Below are 26791 nucleotides of genomic sequence, written 5' to 3'. Positions count from 1 at the left end.
CCCAAACCCTGGAGGGCCCTTGGGCCACTCTCCTCCTTCAACAGCCAGGCCAGGAGGCATCAGCCTTGGGACTCCCGGCACCCTAGAGTCCCCCTCTCCCGCTGCCCACCCCATCCTCGAGCGCCGCGATGCGTGATGCGTCTCGCAGGCCAGGTCTCCATTCATTGTCCTCACCCAGAACCAGAGCTCCGAGGGCAGCGCTAGGTGGGTCCCTGGGCTCTATCCAGGTGGGAGAGCCTGTGGATGTCCTGCACATACTCCTTGCATGCATGGGCAAGTGTAAATATCCAATTGCTTCAAATACATTTTCACTTGTGCCCTAAACGATGTGGGAATGACTCGGGCAGTCCAGGCTTCTTGTCACTTGAGGACTTAGATTTTGTTATTGTTCAATTTCAATACCATTTTTTTCCTTAGATGTGAAACTTGGCATTTTGAAAAGCGTGTCATAGAAGTCTCAACTCCGGCAGCCCTTCATTCTTGAGCACAGCTGTGCAGAGGTAGGCGGTCAGCTGTGTCCTCCCTGTGGTTCTGCTTGGGCCTTCAATGTGTGCAGAAGCCTTGGTGCCTGCCTATGGGGTTCCTAGAGGCTTGGAGGGTCACCTGGTGACCTGGCCCCTCCCTGTCTCCCTGTCTCGGCCACCCTGACGGAGCAGCTGGACTCCACCTGCAGTCCCACCCTGACATCTGCCCTACCAAGCCCACAGCGATGGGGGCTTCGGTGGTTTGGGCCCTCTGAGCCCAAGCAAAATGAGCCTCTCCTCGTGAGAGCCACCGCAACGTTAGTTGGGGGCTGGGAGGCTGGCTGCATATTCCGTGCCGGGGCAATTGCTCCGGCCACACTTCGCACGGCTTGTTTCTGCTCTGTGTCCTGCACACTGGCCCTGTGCCCTAGGCTGGGGTCTGAAGCCACCTCCGACTCTCAGGGCTCCGGGCTTCTGTGCTTGGAGGCACTGCCGCCAGGAAAACCTGAATGCAGGAGAAGAGCCAGCTGCTGCCAGCTGTGGTATGGAGCAGGGTGGCAGCAGAGGACACAGGTTGTGGGACATGAGCCTGGAAGGTGGTGGCCAATGGCCAGCTCAGGTCCTGCAGGGTTGCAGCACCTCTGACCCCTCAGTGCCCAACCTTGTGTTAAACCCTCTGCTGCCATTCCCTCCTGCACCAGGTGCGCTCCCAAGGAGAAAACCAGGCTTCTGGGTCTGTGCAGCCCAGCCCTGAGTGTGAGGAGGCTCAAGTCCAGGAGGGCACAGTGCTTCAGTGGCTTCATGACAGGCACCGAGGGAGCAGACAGCGCATCCAGGTCGGCCTGAGGGGCAGACTTGCTTTGGCACTGGCTGTGGTTGGGGCTGGAATCCACACTTGCACATCTGGCCCTGTCCCCCTGCCCAGGGTCACAGGCTCAGGCTGTCTTCACGCAGGTCCAGCCTCTGTCTGGGTGGAGCTGGCAGCCTGGCGGTGTCCCCCAGAGCATTGGCACCCCACACCTCCCTGGTACATCTGGGTCTCAGGTACCGTCTCCTGCCGCTGTGACATCTGCTTGTCCACACTGAGAAGCTTCTCCCTCTTACCCAGGACTCTTCATGAGAAGCTCAGCACCCTGAGCAGAGCCCTGCCCTCCCCCTGCTCAGGGACCTCCGCAGGCGACACCACTTCCTTCTTCCCACTGTGGCCATCCCTTGGTCGAGAGGAGGCTCCAGGTCACAGAGCTCTCTCCATGGCCCAACAGTGGCTTTGGCACCTGCTGGAGGCATCTGTGCACAGGTGTTCCTGAGGTGCAGCCTTACACGGTGCCCATGTCGCCAGCAAACACACGTGAAGATGCTGGTGGGGCACCCAGGCAGCTGGGCACTCTGAGCTCGGGGAGCTGGGAGTGATTCCAGGACTACGAGGGCAGGTGTCCATGAGGAATCCTGTGTGGCCCATCTGCACCTGAGCAAGGGGCACAGGCAGTGCCCCCTGGTCTCCTGTGGTGTCTTTGTGAGGAGGTATTTCTAACTTCAGTCCTTCCCTTCTGTGTGTGGAGAATGGTTTTCGCTGACTCAGAGTCAGGGGTGTCGGTTGCCCATGGTTCTGCAGAGCAGCAGTGTGAAAGCTTCCTGTGGCCGAGTCTATTGCTTCTCTTTGTGGCTTTTGGGTGAGGAGATCTGGGGAGAATCACCCACAGCGCTCTTCCTCCTCTCTACCAAGGGGACCAGGCGAGGCCCACAGTCAAACTGGAGAGGTGAAATCAGATCTGGGACCAATGAACACTGGGTGGGAGGAGCTGCCCTGGGACCACTGGCACAGCGCCCGTCCTGCAGACTGTGCCAGAGGACGCTGGACAGGGGAGAGTGGAGATGAAGCCTTTGCCCTCAGAAAGGTGTTCAGCTTCTCTGCAGCCTTAGAGCTCGGCCAGGGCGTCACTCGCATGTCAGGGTATCCTTGTGCTGTCCTGGTTTTGGCTGTGACAACGTGGCCCTGAGGTAGAGCTGGGGCAGCAGGACCTCACCTCCCAAGTGTGTGATGCTGGCAGGAATGGTGGCTTTCCAGGGGTGCACTGCTTACCCCTGTGCTGGGTAAGAAGTCACCCCAAGGCTCAGGGACTGTGCGTTTAGCTTGCAGTTCTGCAGCTCAGTTATTTGGGCCAAGTCTGGCAGGGTGTGACTGGGTTTGCTCATAGCTGTGGTGCACTGCTGATCTGCAGTTAGTTGGTGGGTCAGTTGGGGTCTGCCTGGCTCTTCTAGGCAGCACGGCTCTCACACCCTGCTCCTTGCTGATGCATCCTTTGTCACAGCCGGCCACAAGGTCATCCCTGGCCCGGGGCCAGTGAAATTAATCCTCTCCTTGACCAGAGGAGGTACCAGTCATCCACCTCTGAGGTGCAGCAGCACCCTGCTCCCACCTGCTCCCCACAGAGCTCTCCATGCCCTCTTGCCCGACAGAGCTCAACCCTTTGAATAGGAGAGTCTAAAGCAGCCAGAAGGGCGTTTGGGATCCACAGCTGAAGCTGACTGCTTTGATGCCAGAAGTAATCACAGCACAGACCCTGGTTGGGTCTGAGGCCATGAGTGTGACAGGCACCTCCAGCAGGGGGAAGCAGTTGCCTGGGTGACCACCTGGCGCACCTGGCCTGAAGAGCCCAGGGAAGGTGCAGAGACCTGGTGATGAGACCCAGTGTGTGAGCACCTAGAGCCCAGGACCCTGGGCTGGATTGGCTGCCAAGCAGCACCATGGAGTCTGGAAACAGGGACACAGTCAGCGTCTCAAACCCTGAGCTCAAGGCACGGTCAGGGAGTGAGAGGGTTCTGCAATCAGTGGAGAAGCTTCTTTGCTTCAGGCTGCTGAGCTGCTGTGGCCCAGAGCTGGATGCAGAGACTATATCGGGAGTCTGCAGCAGAGCAGCGTGGATTAAGCTTCCACCCACCTCTAGGTCTCCTAAGAGACAGTGCACTCACTGGGAGACTCAGAGCCCAGCATGCGCCAGGAGAGAGGTGGTCCGAGCGCCACAGTAATCATGCCCAGCAGGAGTGGCCCCTCCTAGACACTGGCTGCCCGGGCTTGTTTGAAGACCTTGCTCTGACCTCACCTGATGTGGTTACTTTGCAAGCAGGTGCCGATTCTCATCAGGCTTCACCACCGCTGCCCTGTACTGCCTGCAAACCTGCAATTAGAGTCAGATCTCAGCAGGCCCCGGGGGTAAGTACAAACCTCACTTGGAAAGAGAAGGCTTATACATCAAACGCTTTGCAAGCTTTGTCCTTACAGTGCTGGGAGGCTGGGGTGTGTGGGTTGGCTCCCACCAGCACTGGGCCAGGGTGGGTAGGGCCACGCATGCAGAGGGACCAAGCGTAGCAAGCTATGTGTGTGCACACACAAGACGTGTAGAGGTCAGTATTTTTAGCTCGAAGGGCTGGAAATGTTGCTTGCTTTCTTCTAGGTTGGTGGAAACCTGAATGTGACAGTCGCCTGTCGGCTGAAGCTGTGTTGTGATGCTGGGCCGGCCCAGTGTGAGGGAGGGAAGTCAAAGAGGGGGCACTCGTTTTGGCTTGTCCCCAAGAAGACCCTGCTGACACCACACAGCACAGCCTCGAGAAACCATCAGAGAGGAAAGCGCTGCTCCACCGACTGCTGTGTGCGCCCTCTCCAGACAGGGTGAGGACAGGTGCTGCAGGGGGGAGGTGGTAGCCCCCGAGGGCTCTTGTTCTTAGGCTGGGGGGCTGTGCCCTGAGAAGGGCCTGGCATGGTTCTCCCGGGCCCTCTGGGTCCTCAGCTCTGGCACTCACTCTGGTCTCTCTCGCTGGCACACACCACTACCACCACACTGTCTGCATGGTGCAACCCAAGGGCGCCTCCCCAAGGCCAGATCAATGGTGCCCTCATCTTGAACTTCCAGCCTCCAAAACTGGAGCAAAAGAAGCTTTTCTCTATAAAGGGCCTGGTCTTGAGGACGTTTTTTAGTAACAGAAAATGGATGGATACCTAGGGAGAGGCTGATACTGAAGTGGGGTCTCTGGCTGCGAAGGGGCATAGTGGGCAGTTTGCTCTTTAAAGGTCAGAGAGGGGCTGGGGATTTAGCTCAGTGGCAAAGTGCCTGCCTGGCAAGCACAAGGTTGTGAGTTCGGTTCCCGGTACTGGAAAAAAACAAAAAACAAAAAACAAAAACAAAAACAAATAAAGGTCAGAGAGTAAGAACAGAAGCCCTGAAAGGATCTAAAACCAAAAAACGACTGGAACTAATAAGAAAATCTAAGGGCTAGTTCCTTGGGGGCAAAATAAAAACTAAATAGAGATAATTAGAAAAACTAAGCAAGGAAAGGAGAAAGTTAAAATACACAAAAGAAATGCCTGTAATCCCAGTGCTTGGGAGGTTGAGGCAGGGCGATCACCATGAGTTGGAGGCCAGCCCGGGCTACATAGTGAAACCCTGTCTCAAAAAATAACAGTATGGGCTGGGGATATAGCTCAGCGGTATAGCGCCTGCCTGGTAAGCTCAAGGTTCTGAGTTTGATTCCTGGCACCAAATATATACACAAAAGAAGAAAATAATCATAGATATAGGAACCAGTTAATTTTAAGAGAACACTTTGAATGCCAAGCAAATAAACAAAGCCTGGTTCAAACAGATAGTTTTCTGGAAACATATTATAATTAATAATCATAATTATGTTACAACAGATGCCTGACGAGTAAGGCAAACCACTTTCCAAGAGCAATCCCCACAAAAACCGTCAGACCTGGACAGTTCCTCAAGAACATCATGCACTTTAAGGAAAGGATTAATTGTAACACTGCAGAAAGTATCCAGGAATATGGGGAAATATGGAAATTTTCCTATTTTAAAGTATTTATTGGACAGTAGGGGTAAGAAAACTCTCAAAATATAGCACAATAACGTAATATTGCATACAGATCTGATTAACATCAATACAGAAATATTAAATAAAATATTAGTAAATAGAGCATTTATTAAATTAAAAACCACTCAGAACAAGTGGGGTTTACTTTTGGAACCTAAGATGGTTCATTAATAGAAAATATTTTAATATAATTCATCATATTAAAAAATCACAAGGTAGAAGTCACATTACTTTCTCTTTGGTTGCTTAAAGGGACATTTGGTAAAAATTTCACAGACATGTTGCTTAGCTGAGGTAAAATTTATACGCAGTCAAATGACAGAACTTGAAAGGTCTTTACACAACGTCTGCGAGGAGTAGGAAGACTGACAGGAAATGCTGAATCTGTCCTGAGCCGCTGCAAGGCAGGCTGCTGGCCAGGTGCCCCGCTGCCTGAGCGCTGCCAGGAACAGTTTCCGCACAAGAGGCTCCTCCTGTGCATCAGAGCACAACTGTCACAAGAACTGGACCTGCTAGGTGGCTGCCCTCAAACCCTCAACCCCATCCACGTCCTGTCAATTTTCTGAATATTGTCCTCCAGTGAGAGAGTCAGGCCGGGATCACACATGAAATTCAGCGTCTCTCTCTCTCTCTTGAGTCTTGGACCCATTAATCAGGATATGTCACCTTGATGGGTTAAGAGGCACATAGCAGATTAGTGGTGCACATGGTAGGGAGTGTCCAGTGGGTCACAGGGGTGGGACTGGGTACTCTCTGTGGCCCCAGCTCCTTCCTCTCTGACCCTGCTCTCCTGCTGTGCTCCACTATACCATTCCATCATGAGGCTTCTACTGTGTTTGTTTTTTTGAGACAGTGTCTCACTATGTAATTCAGGCTGGACTTACATGCACTACATAGCCCAGGCTGGCCTCAAACTTGTGATAACCCTCCTGCCTCACCCTAGTGAGTGCTGGGATTATAGGTGTGTACCTCCATACCCAGCCTGATGCTTCTGCCTTGGAACGCAGTTTACCATGGACTGAATAGCATGAAACCTTAAACCAGATTAAACCTCTCCTCCTTTAAGTTATGAGCATTGGGTACTGCTTCTCAGCAATGGGAAAATTACCTCATGCATATCTCCTTAAGTCTAGACAAGTTCGGGCTGGGGATTTAGCTCAGCGGCAAAAGCGCCTGCCTGGCAAGCGCAAGGTCGTGAGTTCTGTTCCCGGTACCGGAGAAAAACCAAAAAAAAAAAAGTCTAGACAAGTTCATCAGTATTTCTTTGGCTTTTGTGTCCTTAGCACTTTTGAAAATCACAGCCCAGTTACTCTGTAGAAGGCATCTCAATGTGGGATTTTCTGATGTTTCTTGTTGTTAGAGCAGGATGTATGTCTTTGTCAACGTATCTCAGATGCAATGCTGGATTTTCAGTGCACCCACCAGGGGTACAAAAATGTGACACACCCCACTGTGGAAGAGCCCACTCCTGTCACTTTGGGGGATGTGAACTTGCTCTTTTCTCCAGTTGTAATTGTTGAGGATTTTGCGAGGAGATGTTTTGAGACCATGTAAACATCTTATTCCTCAATGAACATGTACTGAATTAATAAATATAAGTATGGATGCATGAATTCTTATTTATTCAGTGTTTTCTAGTGGTTGCTGTCATTATTTACTTTGCAGCTCAACTCACCCTGTGTGTGGCCATTGGCCCCGTGAGGTTGGCTCCTGTATGCTGTTGACAGGCTCCCCTCTGTCTTCAAGTACATCCTTATTCTGTAACTGAGGAGACATTTGGCTCCTGGTACATGGTCCCAGCCTGGTCACTGCCATTTCTCCGGGGCTTCTGGTCTGTTCCAGCTCTGGCATGCATTCTAGAGAAAGACAGTGCATGGGCGTACATAGTTTATGTGCCGGTTCCGTGCACTTTGACCAGTGTAAACACCCTGTAACCAACAACTCCACTGAAATAAAGGACATCACCCAGAAAGGTGCTCTCTCCCCTGAAGATTAGTCCTACTGCCATGGGCAACCACTGTTTTGAAACTTCTCGCCCTAGATTAGTTTAGTCTGTAAGTCCATGAGTTCAGTGAGTTCTTCATTTTAACAGAGCATAAAGTACATGTGCTTGTGTGTCTGGCATTTTTCCTCAAGCAATCTTTTTTATGGATTCAAACTAAACCAAAATTAGCATTTCATTGTGGGTCTCAACCACAACTGCACAAGCACAAATACAGCGATTTCATGTTCCTTAGTTTTGGTCTACAGCTTTTCACTCTCATGTGCCCAGGTGTGATTCTCTCTGTCTGGGTATATTAAGTGTACTGAAGCTGTAGTTTGTTTTTCACCAAATTTGGAGAATTTTTAGCTATTTTTTAATCAAAAATATATTTCTACATATGTGAGTCCATAAGTTCAATTCCTAGCACTACAAAAAACAAAACAAAACAAAACAAATCAAAACAAACCACCTAAAACCAAACTACCCTATTCAATCTCCCTCTCGTCCTTGAAATCTGATTACACATATGTTGGACGGCTTGGTATGGCCCCAAAAGTCTTTAGCCTCTGATGAACTTTTTTCAACATTCTTTCTATTCTCCAGTTTTCTTACTTAAAAATTGCTACCAACTTTTTATTAGCAAAAAAGTGAAATAAACATGTTTATGCCTTCCAAAAGCTTGTTCATGTGAAGAGGCCATACTTTACATGAGCAAAGACAATCCCAAAACTGCCTCATAAGAACCACAGTAAAAACTGGGCATGGTGGCCCATGCCTATAATCCCAGCACTTGGGAAGCTGAGGCAGGAAAATTTCCTTGAGTTTGAGGCCAGCCTGAACTACATGGTGAAACCCTGTCTCAAAAAACAAAACAAATAAACAAAAAACTTTTTTAAAAAAAAGGAACCATGGTAAAAACCCCAACAATGCAGGAGATTCATTTATTGCAATGGCCCCATCAACCACAGAACACTTATATGATATAAAAAATTAAACTTACCTACTTATTAGATATGCATTTCAGCTGGGTGTAGCAGGGCACACCAGTAATGTAAGCACTCAGGAGGCTGAGGCAGAAGGATCGCTGTGAGTTTGAGGCCAGCCTGGCTACCTAGTGAGCCATGCTTCAAAAAACCAAAAGGAAAAAAAAAAGAAAAGAAAAAAATGCATTTCAAATAACCCATGGATCCAATATACTTCGAGATGCATAGAGAGTTTTTTATTAAATAATGTAAGAAAAAACTACCTGTTAAATTCTAGTACTATTACTTACAGAGGACAGCAGTGCTCAAAGTTTTGGTTAACAATGAACCCTGGATTTGAGGCTGATCCCACAACGTTATAAAGTAGCTAAAAAACTTAGTAAGTGCACTGCTGTAAAAGATGCAAGTGAAAAGAGATGGCAGAAGAAAAACAACCCCCAAGAAAATTCGGTTAAGGAGATGGAGGGTGTGATACTGACTGTGCTGTCAACTCGAGTGAGAAATGCCCATCTGGTTGGATCTGCACAGGTCTGGGTGGGCCCGGCTGAGGGAGTTACCCAAGATGCAAGCCCTACCGTGGGTGTGGGTGGCTCCACCCAATAGGCTGGAAGCCTGGATGGGATAAAGTGGAAAGAAGGAAGTCTCACTTCTTTGGAGGAGCTCTGTCTTCCCTGTCAACTTTGGACGTCTGTCTCCAGGTTTCCAGTGCAGACTCTTTGCTTTCTGGATACAGACTCATGCGGGGCTCTGCGGTGAGTGTCAGGGCTTTGACTTCGCCTGGATCCTCTGGATCTCCAGCGTGCACACTGCCCTTTCACACTCGTCCACATCTGACTTGAAGGTGGCCACTGTAAGCTTCCCTTGTAAACTCTTTATATATCATATAGGTAGATATAGATAGAACTACCCATATATGTATCTATCTATACCTATCTATCCATATATATATATATATATATAGAGAGAGAGAGAGAGAGAGAGAGAGAGGTGGGAGAGGTCTATTAAATCTGTCCCTCTAGTGAACCCTAACTGATACCGAGGGGCTTTGTAGACTCGACAACGGGATTCCTTACCAGTTGAAACCACAGAGGTCAGCACTGAAAAGTTTTCACTAACAGAGGGGAAAGCTTATGTGCTTTGTCTGCTTGCAAGCGACACATGAAGACTAACAGAAGCACTCTATGCCGACTCCTGTGGTCCCTCAAGAGCCGTGGGTGGCCCCTGGGGGGCTCCAGAGGAAAGCACTGGCTCAGTGCTGCAGAGCCACGGTGTCCTGCCCCTGGGACTCCGCGGTGGGACAGAGCTAGGACGGAGGACAGTGATACCAATGACCCAAATCCTGCATGAGCCTTGTTTTCTGTGTGTGCTTTCATCTGAATTTAAATAGAAGAGCTGAATGAGAAAAAAAAAAATAGGAAAAGGATTCTAGAATAAGGACATAAAGAAAATATTTTAATGCAGCTGTATAATACATTTGTGTTTTAAGATGTTTTATTGCAAAGGAGGCAAAATGATTAAAAACCACATTTAAAAATTACTGTAGGCCAAGGCTGATATTTTGCGGCTATGAAACGTTTGCTTGTGAACTCCGCAGACTGAAACTGCACAGTGTCCGGCCTGATGCACACGCTCGCCTTCCGTCGCCCAAGCGGCATCTGCTCTTGCAGGCTGCACTCTCCGGGGCTCTAGGGCCCTGCATTGTGCCCTTCATGCCACAGGCTTACAGTACCTTTTCTGTGCATGCATGTGTTTACACGCACAAGATGCAGCTTCTGTTCCTGCTGCCGCCAGCCCTCTACACGGTAACACTACCCAGGGCTGCTGCCTGAAAACACCGGGTGTGCCCCAGAGCCCAGGCCCAGAGCATGCTGTGCCATCTGGGTTTGTGTATGTACACCACAGTCTCCAGACAACACCACAACGGCTGACACTGCTCCAGCTTTGCTCACCGATACTTCCGCAGCACCCTGCTTGTAGCCTAGTGTACCCAGAGTTTGTCTTTCTCCCCCCACCTTTTTCTTTTTTTTGCTTTACTGGCTATCAAATCCAGATACATCCCAGCTTTTTTTCTTTTTTCTTTTGAGACAAGGTACCCAGGCTGGCCTCGAACTTGTCATCCTCCTGCTCAGCCTCCATAGTAGCTGGGATTTCCGGTGTGTGGCACATACTTCACTGTTTTCTTTTTGTAAAGATGGCATTTAAATACCAGTAGATCACCTTGATCAGGTCAGGCTTGGTATTTTTTCCATGTTTGGCTTTTTATGACAAAGTAATGTTTATCCTGAATTATAAAGTGAAAGAAATTATACATTGCAAAATAGCACCTGCAGTACCATTTCTTGCTTGTAAAGATTTTACAATGGATATGCAGACACAGCATGCACAAGCAGGGAGTGGAGTGATTCTCGGCTGGGGCGAGTCGGATTCTCCTCCTCTCTGGGTCTTCTGTTGTGTATCATGGAGCTGCTCGTAGCTGCCCTCAGTTTTCTGTTTTTAAACTTTGCATTAGTGTGGAAAGAACACTTGACATGGGTTCTGCCTTCCTTACAGATTCTTAGGTCTACAGCACGGCATTGTTAACGTGGACACAATGTTGTATAGGAGATTTCTGCAACTGATTCATCCTGTGCACTTGAGACCGTGGGCCGGGTGGGCAGCAGAGCCCTCCTCCGCTCCCGGGCAGCGGCGATCCGGTGAGTTGGCGCCCGGCTGTGTGGACCGCATCGCGACTTCCCGTCTGGGCCTGGCCTTCCTTCCTGCTCGCCCTGCAGCTCCGGGGCTTTGTTCTCCTCTGTCTTCCTTTGTGTTTCATTATATTCTTGCATTGTTACCCTTTGATTTCTTTCTTTTTCTTTTGTGCAGCTTTCTATAGGTATTTTATTTGTGGTTACTGTGAGGCTTACAGAAAATACCTTATAATTAGAACAGCCTGTTTTAAGCTGCTCACAATTTAAATTCCATCACAAACAAGTCTACAGCACTCCCTCCACCTCATGCATCGATGTCAACACTTACATCCATTCGCCCTGTGCTCTCACGGAAACACTTGTGTTAGTTGCTTCTAATATACTTTGACCTTTATACCAGCCTTGCCTCCCTGCACAGGGCTCCACCTCCGGCGTTCGTGGCCCACTCCCCACCCCAGCAGGTTTTGTGCCGTCTGAGGCCCTCATGTTTAGTGTCTTCCTCTGTGTGTGTATGCGCGCGAGCACGTGTGTGTGTGTGTGTGTGTGTGTGTGTGTGTGTGTGTGTGTGTGTAGTGTTCTTGCACCCAGCTGAAGAACCCCCGGGGGCACTTCTGACCCGGTGGGTCTCCTGGTGACAACTCCACCAGCTGTTTGTCTGGGAAAATCTTATCTTGTCTTCATTTCTGAAGGACAGTTTTACTAAGTACAATATTCTTGGTTGGTATATTTTTTTCAACATGTCATCCCACTTCCTTTCGGTCTCCAAAGTTTCCGCCAAAAAATGAACTCACAATTTTATAGTGGTTCACTTATACAGAGTGTCATTTTCTTGTACTGTTTTAAAAATTCTCTGTCTCTGTCTCTATCTCTCTATCTCTTGTCTCTCTGTCTCTGTGTCTCTCTCTGTGTCTCTGTCTCTGTCTCTGTCTCTCTCTCTCTTTTCCTGTGGTGCTAATGCTGGGGATGAACCCAGGACCCCTGCACATGCTAAGCCAGAGCTCTGCCTCTGAACTACACTCCAGCCCCGAGATTCTCTTGGTCTTGACCTTTGACAAGCTGGTTGTGGTGTCTTGGTGTGGGTTTCTGAGGGTTTATCTTACTCCAGATCCTTTGGGTTCCTATCTGGATATCCACTTCCTCCCCCGGGTTTGCGAAGTTTTTACTGGGCGTCTCTGCATGTGCGCTCTCGGCCCTTCCTGTGTCCTCAGAGACCCCTGAGCAATGTGGCCTGCGTGACGGTGCCCCTCGCCTCTTTCCACTTTTTCCCTGTTCTCGAGACCCGCCTGGTCTGCTGACCCCTCCTGCTCCTCTGGTCTGCTGTAAGGTTCTACCTCAGTTATTACGTCCCTCAGCCCTTGGGTTCTGTGCAGTGCTCTAGAATATTCTCTACCTCCTTGTACAGTTTCTTTGCTCATGCACTGTTCTCCTGATCTTGATGGGCAACTTGATAACGGCTCTGTACCATGAGGCTGTTTCTAGACATTTCTCTTGTTCCTTTGTATGGAGCATATTTCTGCGTTTCTTCATTTTTCTCTATCTCAGCACTAGCGCTGGGGTGTCAGACACAGCAGGCTTTTCTCCCAGTTCTCACAGAGGAGGCCGGTGAGGGCACCCAGGGGCCTCCTCATCCCTATCGGTCCAACCCCTGCCCTTTGGTCTCAGCAGCCCGGATCTCTAAGGTTCGCTAGGTCTTGCCACCCTGTAGCAAGATGGAGCAGGTCCCAGGCAGCCCCCAGCGTGGACTGTTGGGCATGGGGTCCAGGCCTTTCCTGTCTCACGGAGAAGCTGAAGTCTCAGCTGCCCACCTCTGTCCTCACTGCCCAGGCACTGGATCGATCCAGGCGGCGTCCACACTCAGGCTAAGTCCTCGTGGAGGGCCCTGGGAAGGCTGGGTGAAGACGTAGCCCCTCCTTCCTGCCCCGGAGGCTGGGAGCTGGGGCTTCCTTTGGTCTTGACTCTGGGCAGACAGCGATGAGGACAGGAGGCACCTGGGGCATTCCTGTTGCTCAGTGGGGTGGCATCAGCCTCCCCTGTCCTCTTTCCTTACACAGTCTGTGGGTTTTCCTGGGCTGAGATTCCTGGGGAGCAGGACCTGGCTGCCAGCCATACCATCTTGCTGACACCTCCCGGGCTTGGTTCTTTGCTTCTGAGGCTGGGTCTGAGCTCTACTTTTGGATCCAGGCTTTGACCCTTGGTCTGTGGTTCGACTCTCATTTCTGGCAAAGCCACTCTGCTCCAGCCATCAGGACTGCCTTGTGATCTGGCCAAGATTCAGAGGGGCTCAGCCAGTGTCTGGAGCCCATGCTGGTCCTGTACGCCATTCCTCATGGCCCTTGGCCCCAGCACACTGTGGTCGCTGTAGTCACCACCGGTGCCTCCGACTCTGCTTGGCTTCCTGTGCCTTCCTGGAGGAAAATGGAAGTAGAAGGCAGGGACACAGGGAACAACCCCCACATGCCTCTCAAGGACCAGGGCTGCTCCAGCTCCTGCAGCAATCACCCTGCACATCTGCCCAGCTGCCTGGTGGCCTCAGGTAGAGGTTGGAGGGGTCCAGCCACTCTGCAGTGCCCAGAACAGAAGCAAGTTCTTGACCAAACCTGCCCGACCTGACGCCTCACTTCTGCATTCACCCAAAGCCCGCACAGCCAGTGGTGCTGACTCCAGGCCACATTGGATAAAACCTCGAGGTGGCCTCTTCTGTCCTCACTACCATTTAATATTTATGCAACTGGGAAAAGAAAAGAAATGAGGCTCCAAAATGCAATATTGTGCTTTGCAGATGATGTGATTAAATCCCTGGAAAGTCTGAGAGGATCAATTTAAATTCTATCACAAACACAATTTCAGTTCCATAGCTGGGACTAAAGTAATGTGACCACCGACATTCATACAAAAATCAATATAGTACCAGGAATGGTGATGAGAAAAAGCCTCCATTTACCTTCACAGTGAGAAGTTACAAATCTTAGGAACAAACCTAACCAGAGAAGCTCAAGGCCCAAGCATCTCTACAAGACCACCCAGGCCTGGAGAGCTGAGGCAGGGGAGATGCGACCAGCCCTGAGGAGACAGTGAGGGTGACACTTCCAAGGACTCAGACAGTCCACAAAGCCAGAACACAGGAAGCAGCTTGGAGGGCAGCAGGGCTGGCGACACAAGCCCTGTGCTGGCACCACCATCAACACAAATGAGGCAGCACTCAGGGCTGGGATACAGGAAGGTCACAGCCATGGCTCAACGGAACCAAGGTGCTAAGGAGACAGTGCAGATCCTCCAAGACACTGCACATGCTTTTGCAGGTTAGGAATGTCTGGGCTCAGAGCGGACGGAAACCTAGCCTAGTGCAACATCAGCACAAGGTTCTGTGTCCCTCCCCTAGGCCCAAAGAAGCAGACACCTGTCCTAGTCTCTTCTGCATGGCTCTTTGGGGCTCCCTGCTTTCCTCCCCAAAGCCATGGCAATGTGGTGAGTGGCAAGGACAGGGGGAGGAGCGGTGCCCACAGTCTGCAGGGCAGGTGGCCCTGCACACTGGCCAGACCCTGCCAGGCAGCTGAAGAGGGCTTGGTGTCCTGGGCTCTGCATGCAGACAGGCCGGCAAAAAGGAGGGTGGGATTCTGGCACCAGGCCACCTTAGGGAGGGCAGATGGACACCTGGGGATGGGAACCTGCGTCCTGGAGGGGACAGCTATCTGCAGAGGAAGGGGGCATTTTTTTCTGTACTGTGAATTCAATACATGTACAAGAAGTAAATAAAACCTTCAGGAAAGAGACCAGAGGGGAAAAAAGTAGGGCTTTAAAAATGCTACATTAAAAAAAAAAAAAAAAGCCACATTCAGAAACTTTCCTTAAGAAAGTTCTAAACCTTTGGGTTAAAGAAGAATCTATAAGGTAAATTACAAAATGCATGGAATTTAACCAGCATGAAATCTCTGCCTGCTAAAATGTGTGGGACATGTTCAGAACAACGTTGGTGAGTTACATAGTTTGACTGTATTTATCTGAAAATAAGAAAAAATTAAAAACAAATCCACAGAGAGCATCAAAACAGTGAATTAACTGAGAAAATAAAGAAGGAAGAAAATAATGGACATAAACTAAGGGAGAACATAAGGTAAAAACAAATGCTGAATCTGGGCGTGGTGGCGCATGCCCATAATCCTAGCACTCGGGAGGCTGAGGCAGGAGGATGCTTGCGAGTTTGAGACCAGCCTGCACTACATACATGAGTTCAAAGCCAGTCTGAACTGCATAGTGGGACCCTGTCTCAAAAAGACAAAAAAAAATTAAAAGTATACGCCAATATAGTCAGGTGTAATGCATACCTATAATCCCAGCTACCTGGGAGGCTAAGGTAGGAGCACCATCCATTTAAGCCCTGCCTAAGAAACTTAGTGAGATTTTCTAATAACAAAAAAAGGTTTTGCTGCAGCACTAGGGACTAAATGACTGAATCCAGGGCCTTTGCATTGAGCTACGTTCCCATCCCATTTTATTTTTATTTAAGACAGGATCTCCCTAAGTCACTAAGTAACCCAGGTAGTGCTTGAATTTGTTATTCTCCTGCCTTAGCCTCTGAGAGTGCTTGGATTACAAGTGTGTGCCACCAGGTCCCGCTAAGACGGTTGTGTTGAACAAGATTTTTTTTTTGGTGTCGGGAATCAAACTCAGGACCTTGCGACTGCCAGGCAGGCACTGTGCCACTGAGCTGTATCACTGGCCCCTTGAACATGAATTTTAAAAACTCTTGATGTGTTAGCTAACTAAAACCCAACATGATGGTAAAAGGTCACGTAAGTTCATCTCAGTTAAAAGGGGGAGAATTCAAATCAGAAATTTTAACAGCAATTTACCCGGCTGGAGAAGAAAAATAACACAGTATCATATGGGTGTAGAATAAAGTATTTGATGACATTTAACTCATATCCATGTAACAAAAACACAGAGAATAAGAACCTAGGGCATTTTCATGACTTGGGCAGTGGCCAGGGCTGCGGAAGCAACCTCCTGACCCTGGAGAAGGAAGGAGAGACAAGCTCGGCCAGGCCCAGGTCCTGAAGTGCTCTGCCAGTCCTGGCCAGCTGCACAGACAAGAAGTCAGGCAGTGGGGGACGGCACTTATTACTGCTTTTGGCCATCACGACAACTTACACTGGAGTCACAAACTCATGCACAGATGAACTATTTTAACACTACGCAGAGACCAGCAAGGTTGCCCGATAAACAGGTTAACAGCATTCCTTTAAGTCACACACGATGCACTACATGTAATACATGGCTATATATTTATTGGGAAATCATATGTACTTTATGTACATAGTGAGAAGAGGTGTTGTTTTCGAAAAGAACAAAAATTATAAAATATTCAGGCATTCAGCTTGGAATCCACAAGGCTTTCATGGGAAGAAACAAAACAAGCACCTCCCTGCAGGCCCTGACAGAGGCAGGAGGTGCCCGCATCTTCCTGTGTGTGGATGGGGGCCAGGGTGCGAGGGCGCTTGGCCCTGCATGCTGCCTTCTGCTGCCCACATTCCTGCGGCTTCGCAGGCCTGGAAGCGGTGCTGGCCGTAGCCCTCTGGAGCATGAGGGCCCCAGCCCCTCTGTGCCTTTCAGCGTCTGACCCCAGTGGGCCTCAGCACCTTGGCTGGCCGAGGGCCTCCTTCCCCACATCATGAAGCTCTGGGACCCGGCTCCCTCACAGACTTGGGGTGCAGAGGGCAGGCCACCCTGGTCCCCTATCCCCAGACTCCATCACAGGTCAGCGGCCGTACTGGTCCCCGCTCAGCCCTCCACGGGCATCAAGCGGAGACCAAGACTCCCGCCTGGGCTCTCCCAGCCCTCCCTCAGGTGGGAGTGCCAGGGCACGCCTGCCACCTGGCTCAGCAGAGCAGCTTCCTGTGCACGTGTGTATGCATGTGTGTGCGTGTGTCTGTGATGGGTGAGGGGCTGGGAATGAAGACTCAGTCCCTACCTGAGCCAGGATAGGAGGGGATGGCTGAGCTTTAGGGGGGCTGGAAGGGGCAGGCCCAGAGCCCCCCTGCCCTCAGCTACCCAGCCCTGTGGGACACCATGCCAGTCACTCAACTTGTCTGGGTACTATGCCCAGCACAGGCCCTGGTCGGCGGCAGCCCTGCTCTGCAGGCCTCTGGTGAGAGCTCTCCCTGCCATAGTCAGGGACACAGGACCTCCTGGCCTGCACTAGGTCTGGAGCTTGGAGATGTTGGGAGCCTGGGGCGAGCTAGGCTCAGGGCAGAGAGGAGCTGCAAGGAGGCTCATGCTGGAGGCACACAGGGCACTGGGCAGAGGGGCAGCCAGCTGAGGGACAGGGTGTGTGGAGGCGGAAACCTTGCGTTCCAGCATGGGAAGACCCGGAGGGGCAGGTGCAAGGGTGGGCCGGTGGAGATGAGCCCAGGGAGGCTGGGCCACAGTGGAGCTCCGGTTTGATATGCGGCAGCTGGGGGCTGTGCCGGGCTCTGCAGCAAGGAGAGGTGGGTGGGAGTGTGGGAAGCTTCCCCGGGGCATGTGGGGAAAAGGTGAAGTGGGACCCGGAGTGTGGCGGGAGGGCAGGGGGACAGGCGAGGACGGGTGGGTGCACAGAGTGGACAGTTGTTTGGGTGGCTGACAGGATGGAGGAGGTGGGGGGCCCCGTCCTGAGCTCAAGGAAAGGAGGGCTCTGGTAAAGGGGCCCTGGAAAGATGGGGGTTGCAGTGCAGGCAGGCAGCGTCTGGAGGCCCTGGAGAGCCCTAACTAGTGCTTAGGGCTGGGGATGCAGGTGTGAGAGCCTGGGCCCTGTGAGGAGGCCCAGCAGGGCAGGGAGGGCGCAGGAAGAGAAGGGCCTGCAGCGAGGAGCAGTGCACAGAGGCAGAGTGGGGGGCGTCCAGAGGGTGGGAGTGTCCATGGCCACACTGGGTTGGCCTGGTGGCCCAGGCCCAGGGCAGGCAAGGAAGCCAGGGACTTCCACCTCCGGCTCCCCTGGGTCTGCCAGCTGCCTGGGGCACCTCGTGCTGCTCTGGGAAAGGGCTCACTCATCCCTGGGATTCGGGAGAGGCTGGGCTCAGTAGCGAGGCCAGAGCCACGTTCATACCCGCACCTCCCTCCCGGCCTGAGGGTGGACTGTGGGGCACGGCACCTGTCTGGATCCACCAGAAGCGGGCAAACACCACCAGGTTCTGGCTCAGCACACGGACAGGAGTCAAGAGAAACCGAAAGAACCACAAAAGGACCGCGGAGCTGGCCACGCCGGGCGGGTGGCTCCGAGCAGACCTCAGACACCAGCCATGCCCGTGGTTGGCAGATGGCCTTTAAGGGCAGCGTGCTGCTTCCAGAGAGGCCGAGTTCACTGTAGAAAACCTGGTAGCTGGCGCCCAGAAGCTCTGGGGCACGGAAGCGCAGGGGCACGGGAACCCCAAACAAGACGGCAGCTGAGGCTGTGGGAGCCGTGGCCCTTCCCCCTCTGGGACCCAGCGTAAGAGGGGTCTGCACTGCACGGTCAGGAGTCGCAGGCTGAGTCCTGCGGGCTGGGGCTCACAGGTACAACGTCCCACCCCTTTCTGTGCGGGGGGTGCGAGGGGGGACCCTCCAGGAGCTCAGCATGAGTCTGACACCGGCACAAAAGGCCCGCCTACCTCGGCCAATGTTCACGCTCACGTCTCCAAATGCTCACGTTACCAAGGTAAGCATTAGTCTAAAAACCCGTCCACATGACCCAGTGCGGCACACCAGCGCCCCTGACGTCCCCGCACGGCTAGTGGGGCGTTTGCTTCTTGGGCCAGCACGACGGCTCTCTGCAGAACAGCCCCGACCAGAACCTGGAGCCACAGGAACGCAGCGCCAGAGACTTAGGTCAGACCTGAAAACGATCACTCGGCAGACTCCAAGGCCCGCGATCGCGGCGTCGGTCCTGAGATCTCCAAAACCCAAACCCACTCTGCGCCCCTGCTCCGAAGCCCCGCGGCTCCCCTTGCTTCCCCGCCCCTCCCCCAGCGCCCCTGGTTTCTGAGCCGTCGCGGGCGTTTCTCCAGTCCCCTGCTCCTTCCGTCCTCGGCCTGGAATGCCGTCCTGTTCCTTTCAAGACCCGGCCCAGACGCCGCGCCCTGCGCACACTTCCTGCCTGCACTCCTGCCCGCCGGGCCTTGCTCCGGCCCCCCGCCCCCGCCCCCGCCCGTCCCTGGCACAGTCGGGCCGTGACCTGAGCCTGCGGTCCGCGGGGTCCGCGCAGGGGGAGCTGGGCGCGGCTTGTGGGACCGCGGGGGCCCGAGGAGGGCAGGGAGGACGGGCTTCTTGATCGCCTCGGCTCTTAGCCGGGCGCGCACCTCGTGGGTGTTTGTTGAATGACTGCAGGGCTGGAGGACTAGTCGCGGGTCGGCGAGGGACTCAGGTTTCTCTCCAAAGCCTCCCGAGTGCTCCGCACGGGTCCCATCGGCTACCTCCTCCACGCCCTCGCCCGGCCCCCCTCGGGGCTGGCGGGGAAACGCCGCCAGACCCACACGGCTGGGGACGCCCCACACCTGCGAACAACCCCGGGCTGCGCAAGCCACGACTGCCAGGGGGTCCCGGCTGCGACCTCCTTCGGAAGGAGCCCCGCCTTTCCAGCGCAAGGCTGCGCAGGGCCCCCGCTCCGCCCCGCGCACCGCCCCGGCATCGCCCCGCCCCGCCCCGCCAGGTGCTCCCCTCCTCTCCCGTGCTCAGCCCCGGGTGCCGAGCCCGCCGCCACACGACACGCGCGCGCGGGGCGGTGAGCATGGAGCCCCCGCCTCCTGCGTGCGTCCCGAACCCCAGGGCTGCGGGGCGCTTGGTCCTGGATCGGGATTGCGGTCAGGGTCCGGCCTTCCTCCCGCCTCGCGGGCCCCCTAACGGCGCAGGCGCCCGCGGCCTGGGCGGGGGCGCGGGGACCCCACGAGCTTCCGGCTCCGCGTGGCTCCGGCTCCTCTCCGAACCCGCTCCGCCTACACCTCCAGGACCATCCTCCACCGCCCCAGCGCCAGGACCCAGCGGGCCGCCCTCTGCTCAGTCCCCGGAGAAGACGCCCTACTGGGACGCGAGGTCCCAAGACGCGGCAGGCTCGGGCCAGGCACAGTCGAGGCTGGAAACGCGGGCAGGAGAGAGGGCCCGCGGGGGACGCGGCCCTCGGGGTGCCCACCGGGCCAGGCACCCAGACAAAAGCCAGACCCCCGCCTTTTCCCTCGTCCCGGACCACGTGGCAGTCTCACGCCCCTGTAGCCACCGAGGCCTGCGGTAGGGTCGCTTATCACAGCCATTTCCACTTGGAAAATGAGGAAACTGAGGCAGCGGAGCTGTCCGAGGTGGCAGAGCACAGACGCACCTGGGCGCCCAAGGGACCCCGCGGAGGGTCCCTGCCCAGCCCCAGAGTGGCCCACTTCCTGTTCAACCCTGGTGCCAGAGTCGGGGTGTTCAGTGGTAACTGGATGGGCATGTAACCTGTGAAGGGGTCTCAGAGAGTGGGCACCCCTCAACCAGCTGGGGAGGCTTGAGGGGGTCAACCTGTGCGGCTCCTTTGTAGGCAGTGGTGAAGCCAGGGTCCCAGGGTGCCTGCTGAGACCCTCCCTGAACCCAGCGCCTCCACAGGGTTGGTACTGCCCAGCAGCAGGGGCAGGGGGTCAGGAGCTCATGGCTCCATCCACTTGGGGTTCCCAACTCCCCCCAGGCCGCCCATGCCCTGAGGCTGGCTGAGAAGGCCTGGGTGAGGCCCCACTCCCCGGGAGTTGCCAGGATCAAAGGGCAGAAAGCCGCCTCCACCTCGCCCACTGAGACAGGAATCCGTAGCCTGGGGGGACAGAACCCACAGCTACATTCCAGGTGCCCCAGTCCCCACAGGGCAAGGGCGGGGAAGGGCTGGGGGTGCCAAGACTGGCGCCCTGAGCGTGGGAACCACCTCACTGGAAGGCCCATCCCAGCTGCCTGGAAGCCACCTCTGTCCTTCTGAGGCCCAGGGTGACGCTGCCAGGCCCCTGCGGCTGGGGCTTGAGGTTTGGGGCTTAGGCCTTGCAGCCTGAAGCAGTGAGCTTCCAGATTCCTAGGGCAGTCTGAGCAGGCAGCCACTGCCCGCTTCTGGGGCTGGCATGGGCCACAGGAGGAGGGGTGTTGGGGCTGCACGGAGCAGCGTTCCTGGCACACAAAAACATTCACATGCACATGTGCGCACGCACGCACATACACACAGCCTGCATCAAGCACTCAGGAAGGCAGCCGTATCCAAGCCCAATACTGGCCTGGGAGGGCCGAGCCCTGCTGGATGGAGCAGGTCTGAAGGCCCTATGTACCCCTGTCCCCTAGCAGCCTTGAGGTCCCCTGTGCTGGGTGGGTGTGGACCCAGCTCCCAGGGGCCAGAGACCCCCAGGCACCAGGTGAAGCCCAGGCCCACACTCTACCCTGCCTGGCACAGCAAGGGTCCCTTCCTACCCCCGTTCTGGAGGTGCGGAAACAGACCCACAGAGGCCCAGTGATCCTGCAGCAAGCTGGAGGCTTCATACCAAGTGCAAGGAGGGTGTGGAACCCTGCGGACCCCGACTTTCTACTCTGGAGTGCCAGGCAGGTGACATGTCCTCCTCAGACCTGGTCCTCAGCAGGGTGGGGCTCACAGTGACCACTTGGCAGAGTTAGGGAGCCCAGTGAGCAGCCCTTCTGTCTGCCCCACCTCCAGCTCTTGGGCTGGTGCCCCTTCCCCGCACACTGGGAGCCCAGCGCCCCCTGGTGGGCATGGGGTGCTCTGGGCGGCAGGGCTGAGGCACAGTGTCCCTGGGGGAGCTGGAGAGAGCCTGGCAGGTGGCCCCCACCCCCAGGCCTCCCTGTTGCTCCAGAGGGGTGGAGCTGTCTGCGGCCTCAGTGCCTACACTGGGGGAGTGGGGCCTCCCTATTCACTCCTGGGCCTTGGAGACCAGCACTGCCCAGCACTGGCTCCACACCTGGCTCTGGGTGGAGTATGGGGTCTCCACCCTGGCTGGGGTCCAGCCTCCTGGCCAGGGTCTGCACTGGGTGAGCTGCTCCCCTTCCTGGGCTCTGCTGTCACAGAGCTGGTGCCCATGGCCTAGAGGGTGAGCTAGGCCTGCCATTTGCTTCTGGCACAGGCCTGCCCTCCAGGAGTTGGGCCTCACACTCCCTGGAGCCCTGGATGAGGGCTGACCAGGCAGGGGACCGGTGTGCCCAGGGACAGAAGTCTGCACACCACATGTGGTCCTGCAATCAGGCTCGTGTGCACGCAGCACACACACACACCGGCACACGCCTTCCCATGGGAAGAAGCACCCGTTTGCACAGCTTCAGGCCCAGATGTCATAATGGAGCCACCAGAAGCAAGGTGAGGGAAAGCCAGGAGGTTAGTGTTTGGGGTTGCATCCTGGGGCCTCAGCTTCCTTTCCAGCAGCCGGAGTCACAATTCCAGAGGCAGTCGTCCTGAGGTGGAAGAGATGGAAAGAATGGCAGAGATGGGGAAGCTGAGGCCAGGCAGCTCAGGAATGTGTCCAGTGTCTCCTGAGGCAGGAGCCTGCCCTGCAGCTTTCTTGGGTGGCTTGAGGTGAGGTGAGGTCAGGTCCCTGGGACCCAGGGTGCGAAGAGGGCCTGTGTGCGAGAGGTAGGCTGCAAGAGGTAGAGCAAGGTAGAGGGAGCCCTGCCCAGCTGGAGGAGTCCCTGGGGCTTCAAGTAAGTCCTTGGGGTGTCAGGTTCACAGAGTCAGATCCCAAGGGTGAGGGTCCGGGCTGTCCCCACTAACAGCAGCATGCAGTCCCAGGAGGGGCTGGGGAGCTGTGCGGGGTTCATGCAGAGGGAGGCCTTTGCCCTGGGTGCCAGCTCTCTGGAATTGCTGTCACTCCTAGCCCTGCCTGCAGGAGGTGCCAGTCCCCAGGGTGGGAAGGAGCAAGCAGGGCTGGGGCTTGGGTGCGAATCCCCTGGTACCTCAAGGTTTGCATCGGCAAATTGGGACCAAGAGCAAGACCTGCCTTCCAGGGTTATTGTGCAAATAAGACCCAGAGGTGAAGCCACTTGTGACTAAGGGCTTCTGCCCAGAGCGTCAGACAGTGTGGTGGTGACTGGGAGGGGGTTGGGGTGGGTTGGTGGGGTAGGGCATTGAGGGCACAGGGGCGAGGAGGGGAGGTGGGGTAGGAGGGGGTCAAGAAGGGGACAGTCACATGCTGGATGGAAGGGGGAGAAAGGAGCTGCACTCTGAGGGACAGGCAGGGAGGCTGTAGGCAGGGCAACCAGCAGGTCAGGAAATCCGGGGACCTGCAATGGGTCAGGGGGTCCCTGAGCCATGGGTCATGGGGGTTCAGCACCTGCTTCTCTGCCAGGGAACCTGAGGCTCCAGGTCTGAGTGCATCTGTCGGGACCCATGGTGGAGGAGCTGTGGGGAACATGGGGTGCAGGCTCCCTGGAGGAGCTTGGGTAGTAGTAGAGTGGGCTGGAGCTGGGAGGGAAGGGACTTGCTGGTGCCCTAGCCTGGCTGAGGCCCTAGGGGCCCCCAGTGGCCCCCTGAGAACCCTCAGCAGCACTGGGCCTTGCACTCTGGCGGGAGGTGTAGGTCAGTGACAGCCACCAGGTGGCGGGGCAGCCCTGGGACTGGCAGATGCTGGGAGGAGGTGCTGCCTGGGCTGTCACCTCTCCTGGCTGCCTCACCCTTCCAGGGAGCAGCCCAGGGGGCTACAAATGGAGACCCAGGCCCCTGACACCCCGGCCAGCGTGGAGTCCCTGCAGCTGTCTTGAGGCAAGAGGTGGGAAGAGCCTGAGCTTCCTGCCTCTTTGCCTCTGCTGGGCTGTGCAACCTTGAACAACGTTCTCGCTGTGTGCCTCAGTTTCCCCTGTGGACATGTGGAAGGGTGAAGAGTATTCCCAGACTGTTCCCAGGAGAAAAAGGCATGAGTGGTTGGGCTCGTCTGGATAGGCAAGCAGCCTACCTGCCCAGTGTGTGAACATCAGGGCCCTGTCTGGCTCCTGGGAGCCCCTGGCACACACACAGGCCCTCCCTACCAGCTGCAGCTCCCGCCAGGAGGCCAGCTGGTGGACGGTTGTTCCTCCCAGGCGGTAGTGTAGGATGCACTGTACCTGTACCTGTGAGAATTAGGATCAGAGAATGGGGGCAGCTGCTGAGTAACAGGGCTCCGGCTGCCTGCCTGCCCCAACGGGGCAAGGAACCTCAACAAACCCCAGTGGCCGGGGAATGCGCTCATCAGTCTAGAACTTCTTCCATCATGTGGGAGGTTCTCTGGCTGAGGAGACTGGGTTCCTGTGAGTCAAGAAAATGTCCCTGGCCACTTGCCACCCGCTGGGGGCCGGAGGTGACAGCCCAGGCAGTGTCCCCACAGCCTGCGGTTTCCCCAGGCTCAGGGCAGGCACTGAGGGGGCTGAGTTCAAAGCTGACTGTGCCACAGGGGCCGCTGCCACCAGCTGCCTCCCAAGGCCCCCACAGGGAGGCGGGGGCTGGTGGGCTGGATGCCTTCCTCCAGAGCAGTGGTGCCCCAAACCTCAGCTGCCAGGGTGCCAAACTCTGTGATGATTTCATGTGGCTGCAGCAGCTGGCGGGTAGGGCCGTGGGGTGCAGCTCTGCAGCTTCCTGCTGCTGTTCTGGGGATGGCGAGGGCCTGAGGTTCAGAGCAAGGTGGGCTTGGGCGGCTGTGCGGAGGGGGGCATGTCCCTCCGAGGCCCTCAGCTCCTCCTAACCCCCTTCTCCATGCCAGAGGAGGGGCAGGGTGAGAACACAGGCCTTGCTTGTTCCCAGATGTGTGGGCAGCCCCAAGACTATGAATCAGTTACTGCACCTGTGGAGGGAGACCCTGCATCCTCCCTCCCTAGCCCAGACGCAGGACCTGGCCACTAGGACCCAGCCACCAGGTGCGCATCACCAGGCAGGTTGGCAGCCATGACTTTTCATTACAGAGTAACTTCTATGTGTCTGAACACAGAATTTATCTCTCGCCAGAGCCACACTTCCTTGGACGCCTGTGGCCTGCCCCATCTCCGGACTGCCCAGCCCTCAGCCTTCCCCAAGCTCTCCTCACGGCTCACACTGCAGGGGCTGCTTTAGTGTCCTTCAAGTCTGTGCAGTAGGGGCCTAGCTTGTCCTTGTCATGCATGGTCCAAAGAAAGGTGTGGCTCTTGCCTGGCTGCTGGAGGGGCACTCTGAGCCCCTGGAATGTTGGAGACCCCACTGAATCTGTCGTGGCCCCTTGGGGTAGCCCTTGGGCACAGCAGCTGTCCATGGAAGCCCTGAGGACCTGGCTACCAGACCTTTCTCTGTGGAGGTCACCCTCCCTGAAGGAGAAGCAGTTGTCTCCGTTTTGGTTGAACCTGGACTTACTTCCATGTACTGATGTGTGCAGAGCTGGCAGGAACTTTTCCTTGTCCCTTCAGTTGGCTTTGAGCAATGCACATTGGTCCAGCTGAGGAGCTGATGTGTAGTCTTTGAAGCAAGGTGACGGGGCGATGTTTCCCTGGCCCCCGTAGCTCCCAAATAAAGTATGTGTGAGTCGGGATGAAGTGGGAAGGAGAGCCCTGCTCCACACTGTTGGCTGGGATGGAGCTCAGATCAAGATAAGAGGCTCTGACTTCCCAGAGCATAAAAGGTTACACAGCAGAGCGGAAGCACCAGCCCCAAAACATCAGATACCACCTCAGTTGTGTTATGCAGATTACTCTTTCTGCATATCCTTTTCTCTGCCTATTCCAGAGGTGATCTCAGGCCTCTTACCTAGCCCAGTTCATAGCACTCACATACTTCCCAGCATTCTCACAGTCACTCATCCTCAAGCCACTCCTTCCTTCACAAATTAATAAAACCTGGGTTTGGCCCTGGGTTAGGCCTTCGTTCCAGTTAGCCATCATTCTAGCTGCACTTAGGACCCCTTGGCTCCCCATAACTGCAGATGTGCCTCAGTGTCTTTATTCTTGCCATGGGTTGCACTGGAAATGGTAGATTGGAATTAACTCACTAAAATTCCAATAACTTTTCCATGGGATCAAAAATATAAACTTCCTTGGCCAGGACAAGGACCAGGAAGTGCTCTCTGTACAACCCACCAGGCCACAGGGTTGGGTGAGTAACAGGGCTTGTCAGGAAAGTAGAGGGACAGGGTGGCTGAATGGATGGGGAGGTAGATGGAGGAATACAGGAAGAGACACATGGACAGAGGGCTGGATGAACAGAGGAATGGATAGAAAGGTGGGTGATATCTTATTCTGTGCTGCTATGACAAAACACCTAATCTGGGTAACTTACAAAAAAAGAAACTTACTTCCATGTTTCCCTGAGTTCTGCAAACTAAAAGGTTCAGGATCAAAGGGCTAGCATTTGGTGTGGGCCTTCTTGCTGTGCCACGCATCCCTGGTAGAAGACAGAAGGGCAGAGAAGGCATGGCAGGAGCGCGCTGAGCTCCTCCTTTTATCAGGAGCCCCTTTTCTATAACAGCATTAAAAGATCCACGAAAGCAGAGCCCTTGTGGTCTAATCACCTTCCACCACGCCCTACCTCCCAGCACTGTTGCACCAAAGCCTAAGTCTCCAACCCATGTTTTTGGGGAGGCACATTCAAGTCACAGCAGATGGGGAGACGGATGGGTCAGTGGAGAGAAGGAGAGATACAAGGATGGATGGATGGATGGATGGGAGGGTGGGTGGACGATGAATGGATGGATGCAGGGGTAAATGAGTGGATGGGGATGGACTGATGGATAATGAGTGGATCTGTGGATGGAAAGATGGGGGTAAATGAGTGGGTGGGTAGGTGGGTAGATGGATGAGCAGGTGGGTGGGTGATGGGTGGGTGGGTGGGTGGATGGGTGCAGGGGTGGGTGAAGGTCTAGG

At 54.7% G+C, this 26791-nt stretch overlaps 1 protein-coding gene and 1 long non-coding RNA gene across 7 annotated transcripts; one reads left to right on the top strand and one right to left on the bottom strand.

Moving 5' to 3' along the window:
- Window positions 1–4998: 4998 nt before the first annotated feature.
- Window positions 4999–8425, bottom strand: LOC106147286. The gene is made up of 3 exons (XR_001232101.1): window positions 8321–8425; window positions 7012–7192; window positions 4999–6002 (listed from the first exon to the last, which is right to left on the bottom strand). It is a non-coding gene; the product is annotated as an uncharacterized LOC106147286 (long non-coding RNA).
- Window positions 8426–16268: 7843 nt separating this feature from the next.
- LOC102003694 (nascent polypeptide-associated complex subunit alpha, muscle-specific form-like) lies at window positions 16269–25763 on the top strand. Of its 6 annotated transcripts, none has more exons than XR_001232100.1 (7): window positions 16269–18829; window positions 19328–19721; window positions 19945–20221; window positions 21390–21535; window positions 22072–22301; window positions 24711–24823; window positions 24912–25763. XR_001232100.1 is itself a non-coding variant. In XM_013507908.1 (7 exons), exons 1-6 carry the CDS (start codon window positions 18579–18581, stop codon window positions 24807–24809), a joined length of 1350 nt encoding a protein of 449 aa, XP_013363362.1. In that variant the 5' UTR covers window positions 16269–18578; the 3' UTR covers window positions 24810–24823; window positions 24912–25763. The 6 variants fall into 6 exon arrangements, 5 of the variants coding, with proteins under 5 accessions (XP_013363362.1, XP_013363364.1, XP_005410912.1 ...); XM_013507908.1 differs by having other exon boundaries at window positions 19379–19721; window positions 21390–21539; XM_013507910.1 differs by having other exon boundaries at window positions 19328–19649; window positions 21390–21539.
- Window positions 25764–26791: the final 1028 nt, after the last annotated feature.

The sequence above is a fragment of the Chinchilla lanigera genome, unplaced genomic scaffold (assembly GCF_000276665.1).
Source record: "Chinchilla lanigera isolate Chin_1 unplaced genomic scaffold, ChiLan1.0 scaffold00137, whole genome shotgun sequence".
Lineage (NCBI taxonomy): Eukaryota > Metazoa > Chordata > Mammalia > Rodentia > Chinchillidae > Chinchilla > Chinchilla lanigera.
This window is presented reverse-complemented; position numbering and strand designations above follow the sequence as displayed.

Coding starts and splice junctions, on each gene's coding strand:
- LOC102003694 (XM_013507906.1), top strand. CDS start 18,579: ATGAGTCTGACACCGGCACAAAAGGCCCGCCTACCTCGGCCAATGTTC. Junction 18,830..19,327: donor ACGCAGCGCCAGAGACTTAG/GTCAGACCTGAA, acceptor GAATGACTGCAG/GGCTGGAGGACTAGTCGCGG. Junction 22,302..24,710: donor ATGGAGCCACCAGAAGCAAG/GTGAGGGAAAGC, acceptor GCTTGTTCCCAG/ATGTGTGGGCAGCCCCAAGA.